A 12,290-nucleotide genomic window follows, 5' to 3' on the forward strand; every position below is an offset into this window, starting at 1 on the left:
AAAACTAGACATGTGTTAATCCCAGGTTATGGATGCCTCTTTCATTCATTGAGGAAAACATTTGTATATCTGTGTGTGTGTGTGTGTGTGTGTGTGTGTGTGTGTGTAATGTGTATGTGTGTGTGTTAAATGTGCACATATATACATTTTTTGTAACTCACAAATATATGTATATCTTAAATATATGGATATTTTAAAATTTGGCTAAATTCAAATGCTGATTCAGATCATGTTGTTCCTACTCCACCAAGTTATCTGTACTAAAACAAATCAATTATCTTTTTGGCCATCACTTGAATAAATTTAGATTTCTGATCCATTTTTATGTATAGCACCCTTAGTTATATGCTCATTTGGGTGGCTATATTCCTTCTGTACTGTCTCAAGTCTTGCCACATTTACTAAGTAATTTGTAGACCACAGCTGAGAAGAACATTTTTAACTTTTTTTAATGACAGTACTTTTCTTCGTTAGATTTGTGAGCTGTGAGCTAGTAGTATAAGATACTAACAGGCCTTCCCCAGTATTCTGTTCAGACTGAGAATGGTTCTCTATTATCCCAAGGTCACTCTGAAAGTCTTTCTGTGATTTGCTTCCATTTATTTTATGCTTGTGTTTACGGTTTTGAACCAAAAATGAAATTTAATGTTGCGTTTGTCTACATTAAACTTAATTTGCCTCTTGTCAGCTCATTTACAACAGAAATAACATTCAAAAACCACCCTGTAGAATGTTTTGTTTGCCATCAATGATATAATTTTTCTACCTTTTCTTGTTATATGTGACTTTCTATATCTTTAAGTTTAAAAAGAGTTCTTGCCAGTTAGATTCTTAGAAATTTTAAATGAGACTAATAGAAATTAATAAATAATTTTCTTAATAAAAAGTTTCACCACATCATGAACAAGTTACAAAATAAGTTCTATTTTCCTTACTTACAAATTTAATTTCATATTACATAATATGTACTCATTAAGATATTATATAAGGAAGTGAATTTATATTCGAACAGGATAAGTGAAGGAAAGTTAAAATACATACAAAAATTTAAGTGGGTTTTCCTAATTTTATCTTTTTCTAATATTTTGCATGTGCATGGCCTTATAAAATGATTTTTATTCTTAATATTTAATAATTTTTGATACAGAATTGAAAAGTTAAATTGATATTTAAAATTGATATATCTCAGAGGAACCTAAAATGAAGTCTTCAATTTAAATAATGAAAAATAAAATCAGAGTAGAAACTTAGACATATAAATTAAGGAATATAATTTGTAAATACTGTTTTCAGGAGCAATTGGTCAACTTGCCCTATGTCTTTAAATAATTAATAATGTTCAAAACATGGGAAATGTTTTCTGTTATAATCATATCTGCTATTTATCTTTTGAGGAGATATTTTACTTATTTTGTTTATGTTAGGGAAATAATAAACAGTGTAGAAATGTAAACTTGTAAGATTGGTTATTTTTTGTTAGACTAAAACACTAGAAAAAATGACTAACTTAATGTGATATGTCAAATAAAATAGTATTGTGTGCAAATAATAGAATACCATCATGGAGATACATATTTATGGACATGGAACATTCTGATATTAAAATTAAAAACACTATATAATATAAATCTACTTTTGTTCAAAAACAAGCTGTAGGCAAATAGTAAATAGAAGTATGTAGATATTGATATAGTTAGATATGTATAAAATAGATATAAATGGCAATAAATAAGACATTTACCAAAAGAGAAACAGTGACTATTTGGTAGGATTTCAGACTGTGGTGTATGTTTTTAATTGTACTTTAAAAAATAGTATGTCTATAAGTATATTTATTATATAACAAGTGAAAAATATTATATAACAAGTGAAAAATAGCCAAATTGCTGTCATTTTAATTGCTACTGGTGACTTGATATCTGCTGCAGAGTAGGAATGGCTAGTTCTCTGCTCAGAAGAGTCAGAAATTTTAGCCCTAATGTAACTCATGTTTTGTGCCTTTTTTCTAGTAACTTTAGTCATCAGAAGTGTGTAACATAAGAGCTGCCATACATTGAAAGCATGCAGCTGCCAGATCTATGCAAAGCACCTCACATTGTCTTCTTTGAATTTGAGAAAAAGCTTTATAAAACATGTTATCCTGTTTTACAGATGAAGAAACTAAACTCTTGAGATATTACATTATCTAAATTCACATCACTTATAATTAAATTTTATAGCATAATTATTGTATAAAGGACTTTCATATTTATATACTTGTATTTTTCAGGGTAAGTTTTTTAGCCCACATACTTTCCAAATATTATAGGGAAATTGATAAAAATGTAGACTTCTGCTTGAGACTTTCCCCAGATTTAATGAATTAGCATGACCAGGAATGAAAATTTTTAATATGACTCCTTGCTTATTCTGGAGCATAATATAAATTGGAAATCACATCTCTATAGCATCTTATTCCTACTCCAAAACTATGATAAGAGCAAGTTGTTATGTTTTCCTTTTCTATTTTTTTTTTCAGCAGTTAACACTACTTCTAATGCTTTCCTTATCTTACCTTGCTAACAGTTGCTCTTCAATCCCCCCTCACAGTTCTTCTCTGCCTGCAGGTTCTTAAGATGCTGCCTGTGGCTCCTCTAACTCTACTGGCTGCAATTATGTTTGCTTATTGAGGTTTTACAAATTATTTTTATTCCCACCTGTATTTCTCTTCCTGAATTTCAGTACCATATTTTTATCTCTCTCACTCTAAATCCATGAATGCCTGCAAATCCTTCAAGTCTTAAATTTAGCATGCCTAAAATTGAACTTATCATCATCTTCTTACCCCAAACTATCTGTCACCATTTTCTTCTAATGCAGTTAGAGCTGTCATTACCCAGTCTCCTGAACTTGAAACTTTAAAATAGCATTCAGGTATTTCTTTTCCTTATAACCTTCACTCAGTTAGTCATTAAGTCTTATTCTTTCCATCTCAGAAATGCTATTTGAATTGATATTTTTTCTTCAATCTCACTTGTCCTCATCCTCTGTTGTCTTATACTTTAGATTCCATTCTAGTTTTTCTACCATTCAAATTTTCCAATATCCAGTCTCTTTTTCCAAACTGCAGCAGGCATTTTAATAATAAACATGCTAAACTTCTCAGTCCTCCACTTGCCAATAGTTTTGGTTCTCTGTTTCCTACAATATGAGATCCATAGTTTGTAACACTCATTCTAATCTCATCTCATCCTGAATGTATTGCCTCTTTTTATCACAGACCCTATTTTGGGGGGTTAATTCAAACTCTTCACTGCATCTCATCTCTGACTCTAATCCATTGTCATTCCATTAGCTTGGAATTCTCCCCCATATATGAAAGGTTGTTGGTTTTTGGTTCTTTATTTCCACAGCATTTACTTCTGAGTAATATGATATTAGGCTGTTAAAAAGCAGACTGGTTGGATTCATAGGCCCAACTACTTAATCACTGTGTTACCTTTCTATATCTCAGATTGGGGCAATAATAGTAACTACCTCACAGAGTTGTTGAAGATGGAAAGAGTTAATTATGTACAATGCTTACAAATAGTGCCTGCAACCTAATAGGCTGACATCAGACATCTGTTGCTATTTATTTTGTGAACGTGAGAATATGATATGATGCTCTCATCAGGAAAAAGTCTATTGCTTATTAATATTGGAATCAACCCAGAAATCCATGGCCATACTAAATTAAATGTATTTTGCCTATAGAAAGCCTGAATCTATTTATTGGTATGTTAGTCTCTGTAGTTGTATCACTGTGTCCAAATACCTAATAAGAACACCACAGAGGAAGGAAAGTTAATTTGGGGGCTCACAATTTCAGAAGTCTCAGTCCCTGGATAGCAGACCCTGTGGCATTGGGCCAAAGATGATATGGCCCAGCCCCTCAATTGGGTAAGGACATTGTTGAGGGAAGCTTTTCCCATCATGGCAGTCAGAAGCAAAGACAGAACAGTGGGGAAGGGAACATAGGGAAGACAAATACTTACATGGCATGTCCTTAGGGACTCTTTCCTTTGGCTGAACCTGCCTACAGTTACCACCCAGGAAGTTCATTCAAAATAAGATGGAGTAATTAAGCTATAGCTTTCACAATATAGTCATTTTACCTCCTAACTTTTGACACAAGAGTTTTTGGTGGGTACCTCATATCCAAACCATAACAGTAGGCTAATATGCTTTAGCTGCCTCATGAGATAGAAGTCTCTTCTTTTTGTCGAAGTCTCACTCACACCAGATAAGTACTTGGAAATATCCTTGTACTTAGATTGAAAGTCCCTTCATTATCAGTGAAGAAGGCTCTCTGGCTATAATTGTGAATTACATTATTTTGCCAGTTGAGGGGTTGATGGAGCAAGCTATGCTGTGGGGTATACCTTGGACTGATGTGAATCAGGCTCCAGACCCAGGCAAGACTCTTAAATGTGGCAGAGGGACATTCCTTGGGTTGATTTAAAGTAGCTGAAAGTAAATATAGACTCACAGAGTGAGAAATTTGGTTCTTTCCTTTGTCATACTATGCACCTATGTGCATATTATTATTTTAAAATTTATTGAATTTATACTTCTTATTACATAATGAGAAATAATAAAAAATGGATTCCCAACAGAATTTCCCAAGCTACACACACACACACACACACACACACACACACAAAAGCACATTTGAAACTAACGATGTACATCTAATTATAACAAATTTTTTCTCTGAAAAAAAGAAAAATAATCAAGTAATGTCTTGGATTTCTGTTGAACCCCAAATTTACAATAAACTTGCCTAATGTGTTATGGTTAAAAAAAAATCTGTGTATGTTAGCTGAGTGTTGTGGTATATGCCTGTAATTTCAGCTACTCTGGAGGCTGAGGCAGGAGGATCCAAGTTTGAGATCAGTGTGGGCAACTTAACAAGACCCTGTTTCAAAATAAAATCCAAAATACAGCTGAGGATATAGTTTAGTGGGAGAGTGCATGCATGAGGTCCTGCATTCAGTTCCTAGGACTGCAAAAGGGGGATGATGAGAAAAAGAAAGAAACATCTACTGATTTTAATTAGAAAAAGTAAATTTGAATGACTCTTTTCCACTTTGTATATTCTATGTGAGGTTAGGCAAATCTCTCAACTGCCCAGAGCTTAGGATTTCTCATCTAGAAATGAATATAATAGATTCTTTGAGGATTAAAATATAATGTAAATATAAAGCCTTTGAAAATTGTAAAGCATTGTACAGATTTCTGAGATTACAGATAATAGAGATTTCACAAATTCCTCTGGGATCCCCTAGATTATTTCAGAGATGAAATAAGTGTAGTGGATATAGTTGTTTTCGTTTGTGCATGAGGAAACTGAAATGTGCAGCTAGTAATGAGTGTCGAAGCTAAAGCTGGACCTAGGCTTTAGAGTACAAATGTAGTATTTTTTTGCTCTAGATCATGTTGTTTTTTACTCAGACCGGTACATCATTTACTGGGTTCAATGATAGTCACGTATAACCTAAACTGTCTACATGTAATTATGTAGTTATCTTAGTAAGAAATGCTAATATTAGTAAGTTATATTTATATTTTTTTTCATATACAGGTAATGAATTTGGGCATCCTGAATGGTTAGACTTCCCAAGGAAAGGAAATAATGAGAGTTACCATTATGCCAGAAGGCAGTTTCATTTAACCGATGATGACCTTCTTCGCTATAAATTCCTAAATAACTTTGACAGGGATATGAATAGATTGGAAGAAAGATGTGGTTGGCTTTCAGCTCCACAGGTAAGTGCTCTACTCTAAATGTGATGCTTTAGTCACCATTGCTATACATGCTTAGAATGGCAATCAATTTAAATCTATATGCAGATCTTCTAAACAGCACTTTGTTATTCAGTGTGTAGTGCCCTGTGACATACTTCAGGTTGTCAAAACATGTCACTGAAATCTCTCTCCAATAGATAATGAAAATCTTAAACATAATGTCCTGCTTACTTTCCTGGTTAGGTGGTGGTGGTTGTTTAAATTTAGTAATTTTTATTTCAGTTGGTTAAAATAGATGACAAAAGCTCTGCATGGAACCCACTTTGAAAATTGCTGTGGAAACATCTTAATTGTTTTGACTGTTTTTCTTTATATAAATAATTATGCTGTCATAAAGAAACTACTTTGAAAACATGTAGATTTCTTTATTCTTTTTTTCCTCCTCTTTACTGGTCTCCAACTTGTCATTTCAATAGATGCCATTATACCTGTGTGCTGTTTTGTATTTTTCATGAGCCTCACTCTCCTTTGGAATTAAAGTCTCAGTTTTCAATAAGATTTAGAAAATGTAATTAACAGGTGCAAATTTTATACAGACTTTTTTTCCTTGCAAAAATTAGCATATAGTATGTGTTAGTTATAATCCACTTACTTTATATTAGTGCTGTTTGAAATTACTGTTGATGTGTTTTTACTTTGGTGTCCATGATTCTTTTTGTTAATGGCTGAACAAAGACACTTATATATTCAGTAAGATTGGCTACATGACACAAATGCCCTTATCACATTTATTAGTAATGCTGTTTCCAGAAGAGAGAGCAAAATGATGCTCCTTTTCAGTAGGAACAATGTTGAATACCAAAAGGCACATTCTTTACTCTAGAGCCTTAGTTCACATTCTAAATTACCAACAGTGATACTGCTGATTCGCATGGCAATAAAGTCCTCTCAAAGCTGAGGTTGGGCAGAAGGTAGTGTTCAAAAAGCAGAAGCTCTGGCTGCCAACTATAAATACATGATGCATAAAATAAGGGAGTTTACAGATTTAATTTACTTTCAGACCTTTTGATTAACAAAAATACAAAGCATTGTACTACAGGTTGCCACTGAATCTGTCAAAGTTGTGTAAAAATGTAAAATTTGGGAGATAACTATAATAGATAGTGTGGATAATTTTATAATAATAAATAGATAATAGATAATAATAAATAGATAATGTTATAGTAATAAATTTTGAAAAGCGATTTTATGTACCTTACCACATTAATCTGGGAACTAACACAAAAGTCTTCAAATGCACTTATAAATACTTTAAATGGAGTTCATGTGGCATGTTTCTACTTAAAACCTAAGCTGTAATCCTAATCCTCTTTTGTGTTTTTGCTAGGAGTTGCCAAGTAGCCGGTGAAAATTTTAAACGTTCAAAAAATATACAGTTCTAGAATTTTCATCTTTGACTTAATAATTGATAAGATTATTAGGAAAGAAAGAAATTTTTATAAATAATAGTGGCAACATCTAGGTGTCTTTTAAATGTAACATGTTAATTCTTGCAGGCCTTTGTGAGTGAAAAGCACGAGGGAAACAAGATTATAGCTTTTGAGAGAGCAGGTCTTCTTTTTATTTTCAACTTCCACCCAAACAAGAGCTACACTGATTACCGAGTTGGAACAGCATTACCAGGAAAATATCCTTTTTTTTTTACTGGTGAATATGGTCATTTGAATTTAGTTTTTTTTTTTTTTTTTGGTTTTGTTTTGTTTTATTTCAGCATATAAGAAAACTAATACTGATCACAGTAACTTTCAGTTTCCTCAAGGGCAAAAGGAGCACTTGAGAGAGTTATTCGATAAATCTTTGCTTAGCTGAGTTACACTAAATTATTCCTGACCTTCCTTCAGCCTTTAAAAACATTTGGTTCTGAATAATTTTAAAGTATTTTTGTTCTAATAAGCAATATAAAAAACAATTAATTGGAGTTTTTCTTTTTTCTGTGTGGGGGCGTGGTACCAAGGATTGAACTCAGGGGCACTTGACCATTAAGCCACATCCCCAGTCCTATTTCTTATTTTTATGTAGAGATAGGGTCTCACTCAGTTCCTTAGCGCCTCACTTTTACTGAGGCTGGCTTTGAACTCTCAATCCTCCTGCCTCAGCCTCCCAAGCCGCTGGGATTATAGGCATGTACCACCGTACCTGGTTTGGAGTTTTTCCTTTATGAAAATATTTATACATTGGTTCTGAGAATCATCTCCATTTTGTTTCTTCCACCAAGTTGGAAAGAGCAGACAGCAGCTATAGAGATATATTTCTTTCTCTTTTTCTGTCTAGAATTGGTAAGGAAGTAGGACAATGGAAGTATCAGGAACAGATAAAGCAGAATGTTTTTGATATTCTTTCTATATTCATTTACTCATTCTTCTATGCACTTCATAAACATTACTGAGAATCTTTATACTGAACACCCATGTGCCAGCCCTGTGCTAGATACCGTAAGTATAGGAATATTCCTGGCAGATAAACTGCCCTCATAGAACATTTAAATAGTGAATACAATACACATCAGTAACTTCAAAATTTGATATTGTTGCAAAGGCAAAGTGCAGTGCATTTTAAAGATATATTGACAGTTACTTAGATCCACAGTTAGAGATTTAGATTTTAGCAACAAATCAGCACAAAAAAATAATTTGCTTAGCCCTAAAGCCCTAATGAGGATTAGCATCTGCCACCTGCACAAGATGCCTGACACAGACATGAAATCCTGTATGGTTCTCCAGGGACACTAAGAGAAACCCCCTGTTCAACTGGTTTAAACAAAACAGGAAATATATTTCTCACACAATGAAAGTTCTAAAGTAGAGTGACCCCACCACTATGACACTATCAGAATACCTGGTTCGTTCTTTCTGCCTTCCAGCCCTCAGAGAGTCAGTAGTGTTCAAAAGATGGCACTCTGTTGTAAGATAAGAGCCAGGGATTTAAGTATACTACCTTCAGACTCTAGAAAACATGGTTTGTGCTTTGTGTATCTTTTCAAGAATGAAGTCACTTCTCTAGAAAATTTCATTTCACAATTCCCTGACCAGTATTGAGTTTTACATTCTGCAAAAATCTCTGGGAATGAGAATGTTACCCCATGAGTGACTTAATCAAGAATTATCTCTGAACTTCACCAAGTGAACCCATTGGTAGAGAGGACACCCAGGCAGAATGTTGCTCTGCCAGAAAAAAGGAAAGAGCCAGTGCTGTGCAGTGAGTAGCTTGTAGCATCTGCTGCTACCCCATGCTACCCAGAGACATTTAGGGTACAGAGAGATTGTTCCCCACTCTCTCCCCACCTAGTCAATCACTGGCCCCATGACATGAAAGCATTTAGGAGAGAAGGCTGTAGCCCTCACTGATTGAGTAAATTTGTTCCATTTAACACAGAATATTCAGTTATCTGTCTCCTGTGTATTCAAAGAAATCAATGTGATGAGGTTACCCACACTAAAAAACTGCTAGGCTATTCTAAGAAGAAAATGTTATCATCTCCATGAAGAAATGCAAACAGATATGGAAAGTACAGCAACTGGTACAAGACCTTTCTGATTTTGAGACTATAAGTAACCCCTAGACCAAATCCTCCTATACCTGTATACCTACTTTATATATTATATAGCACGGTAATCAAATCAGAATGCATTAACAGATTATTTGCTATCTACTGCAGTCTTTGTTGTCATCTTCTTGCAATCTCCTTGATTCTTCTTTTTATAATTGTTTTTGGACACAATACCTTTATTTCACTTATTTATTTTTATGTAGTGCTGAGGATGGAACCCAGGGTCTCACATGGGCAAGGCGAGCGCTCTACTGTTGAGCCACAACCCCATTCCCAGTCTGGTCTTTGATTGTAAGAAGAAGAGATATGTAAAACTAAACTCTGATGTAAGGCTAATGCAGTAAATGGTAAGGGAGCAAGTTGTCCCATGAGAGAACAGAGGATAAGGATAAGGAAGAATAGAAAGAGGGAAAACATCATATTGAATAAAAGACCTTTAAGCCTAGACCTTGAGAAATGGGCAATAATATATTAGGAAAAAACTGAGGAAGGCCATTCCAGTGATTGGAAACATAAAATATCCTTAGATAATGTATAGTACAGTGGTACCTAGAATAATAATGACTGTAAAAAGAAGTACTAACAGATAAAGCTGAAAACATAGATTGAGATCTCAGAAGATTTTTATGCCCTGTTAATTAGTTTAGCCTTTTTCTATGGTTTTATTGTGACTTGCTGAAGGTTTTTGAACTAGGGAACTACTTGATAAGAATGCATGCTTTAAGAAAAGTTCTCATGGACCAGTTTGTAAGAGAGTTTTCATGAAGAGAGAGAGATTAGAAGTATTCTCTTAATTATGTAATTGCAGTATACTTTCAAGATGATTACGGCATGAACTAAAGTAATAGCAATAGAATAGAAAAAGGTATATGAAGCTTTCTCTGATAGTGAAAGAATTCAAGAAATATTTGGACATGGGATGTAGAAGAGGAAATACAAGTTTTCACTGTAAAAATGGGAAAAAATGGTAATAGGATTATTGCTGAGAGTAGCAAAGCAAGAAGTAATCAGTTGAGGGAATCGGAAATAGGTTAAAATTGTCAAATCAAAATACATGGGATTTTTCAATGATGATGTTTCAGAGTAAAGTCTTGTTTAGCTCTAGCTGTAGTTATCTAAATAAAATCTGTTGGTTTTAATTAACAAATATTACTAAATGAAAACATACTTAATATCATAGTATGTTTTATTGAGTAGAATCCACCCAAAAGTTAGCTTATTTACTTATATGGAATTACTTTGTATATAAAAACCTGATATATTTTATAAACCTTCTGAAATTTGATGATCTTGTTAAATGTCTACATATACTTGCTATGCAGAAATTTTCTGTTTTAATAAATAATTTTTATTTCAAAAATTATACTAATTATAAGTTGTAATGATATAGATATCTTGGAAAATTTGACCATATCTTCATAGAAGCAATAGTTAAAGCTTCAGGATCTTCTGTAGTATATTAAAGAATTACTGTTTCCCCAGTTTGTGCATTTTGTCTAGCTACAGATTTGTGCCTATGGGGACCTTATTTATTTTGACAATGTATTTTATTCATGTCTTTTTCTCAACAAGCAATAGCTAATTTATATATGTTATTGCGTCCTCTAAAGACATTTCCATTTTATACATCTCTTAAAATATTCAAAAAGTATGCAAGAACTAATGATCTAGATATATAATGGAAGAATTGTATTTAAAAAGGATTCTATTTGGACTGGAGGGGAGCAAGAGAATATTTCTAGCATAGCTTACACTACACCTTCTACTTAGACATCTTTTAACAACCCTACCCTTATTCTAAGACTGAAATGATAAAAATCTGAATTTGGGGGGTTGGGGTTATGGCTCAGTGGTAGAATGCTTGCCTAGCATGTGTAACACACTGGGTTGGATTCTCAGCACTGCATAAAAATAAAGATCCATTGATAAATAAAAAAAAATATTTAAGGAAAAATCCGAATTTTAAGAGGTTCTGTGTTCTACCCTCGTAGATCCCATGGAGAAATTTCTACACAGATAAACAAATGTCTTTGAGGAGAACACTTTCCAGTCCTAAGGTCTCACTATTTCACAATATAGACATTAGGAAAAAATTAAAATTATTGTCCTTAAATATTAATTCATTAGTTCTGCCCTAACACCTTTTCTATATGCCAGCTATTCACATCAGAAAAAGCATTTAATGTGCTCCTCACAGACACCTCTCCCAAGTTATCCCTGTTCTAGACCAATTTTTTTTTGTTTTTAAATTCTCATGATAAATTCTACACTTTTCCCCTTTATTCTCTTATCAAAATGCACCCAATACTACATTGAGTCTCCAGAACAGTGATATACTCCAGATATGATTGGCAAATCTCACAGGGAGTCTATTACCTTCCTTTATCTCCATGCTACTGTCTTAGTAATAGATAGTAATACAACATCCATTTTTTTATTCATGTTGTATTTATATTCAAAAAAAATTATGTGCTTTTCTCTACTTGTCCTTTGGTACAGTATCATATTTCCCTTATTTTTTTATTCCATTAATGATTTGAATTTCTAATCCCAAATTTAACATTGAACATGAAAAACTATAATTAATTTTTGCCTTCTGCTAATAGAAAATTTAAAAGAATACCACAGTAGAACAGTTCTGTTGAGATTGTACTCTCTTCTGTAAGCAGCATAAAGATATCCTTTTAACTTTTTGTAGTTCCAAAGTTAGCTTTAAGAGTCCTTCTCCTTGTCCTTAGCATTTTACAAGGTCTCATTTCTTTTTGACCTTCTGTCATTTTAACTTTATTCTTTTTCTTTAAACTACATCATAGCTCAGTATTATAGATTGATTTTAGATGCAGAGAATATTTACAAATTTCGGGTTTCTATGCAATGTTTTTTTGATTTTAGCAAAGTGTTCTGTGCCATTGTT

At 33.2% G+C, this 12,290-nt stretch overlaps 1 protein-coding gene across 1 annotated transcript in view; it reads left to right on the forward strand.

Annotated features, from left to right (window-relative positions):
- Positions 1 to 12,290, forward strand: part of GBE1 (1,4-alpha-glucan branching enzyme 1) — a 252,721-nt gene that overhangs the window by 206,330 nt on the left and 34,101 nt on the right. The window contains exons 13-14 of the mRNA XM_081301178.1: positions 5,606 to 5,790; positions 7,326 to 7,456. Coding sequence (XP_081157304.1) covers positions 5,606 to 5,790; positions 7,326 to 7,456 — 316 coding nt within the window. The remainder of the gene's footprint in view (positions 1 to 5,605; positions 5,791 to 7,325; positions 7,457 to 12,290) is intronic.

This window comes from Spermophilus citellus (genome assembly GCF_964194105.1).
Source record: "Spermophilus citellus genome assembly, chromosome: 7".
Classification (NCBI taxonomy): domain Eukaryota; kingdom Metazoa; phylum Chordata; class Mammalia; order Rodentia; family Sciuridae; genus Spermophilus; species Spermophilus citellus.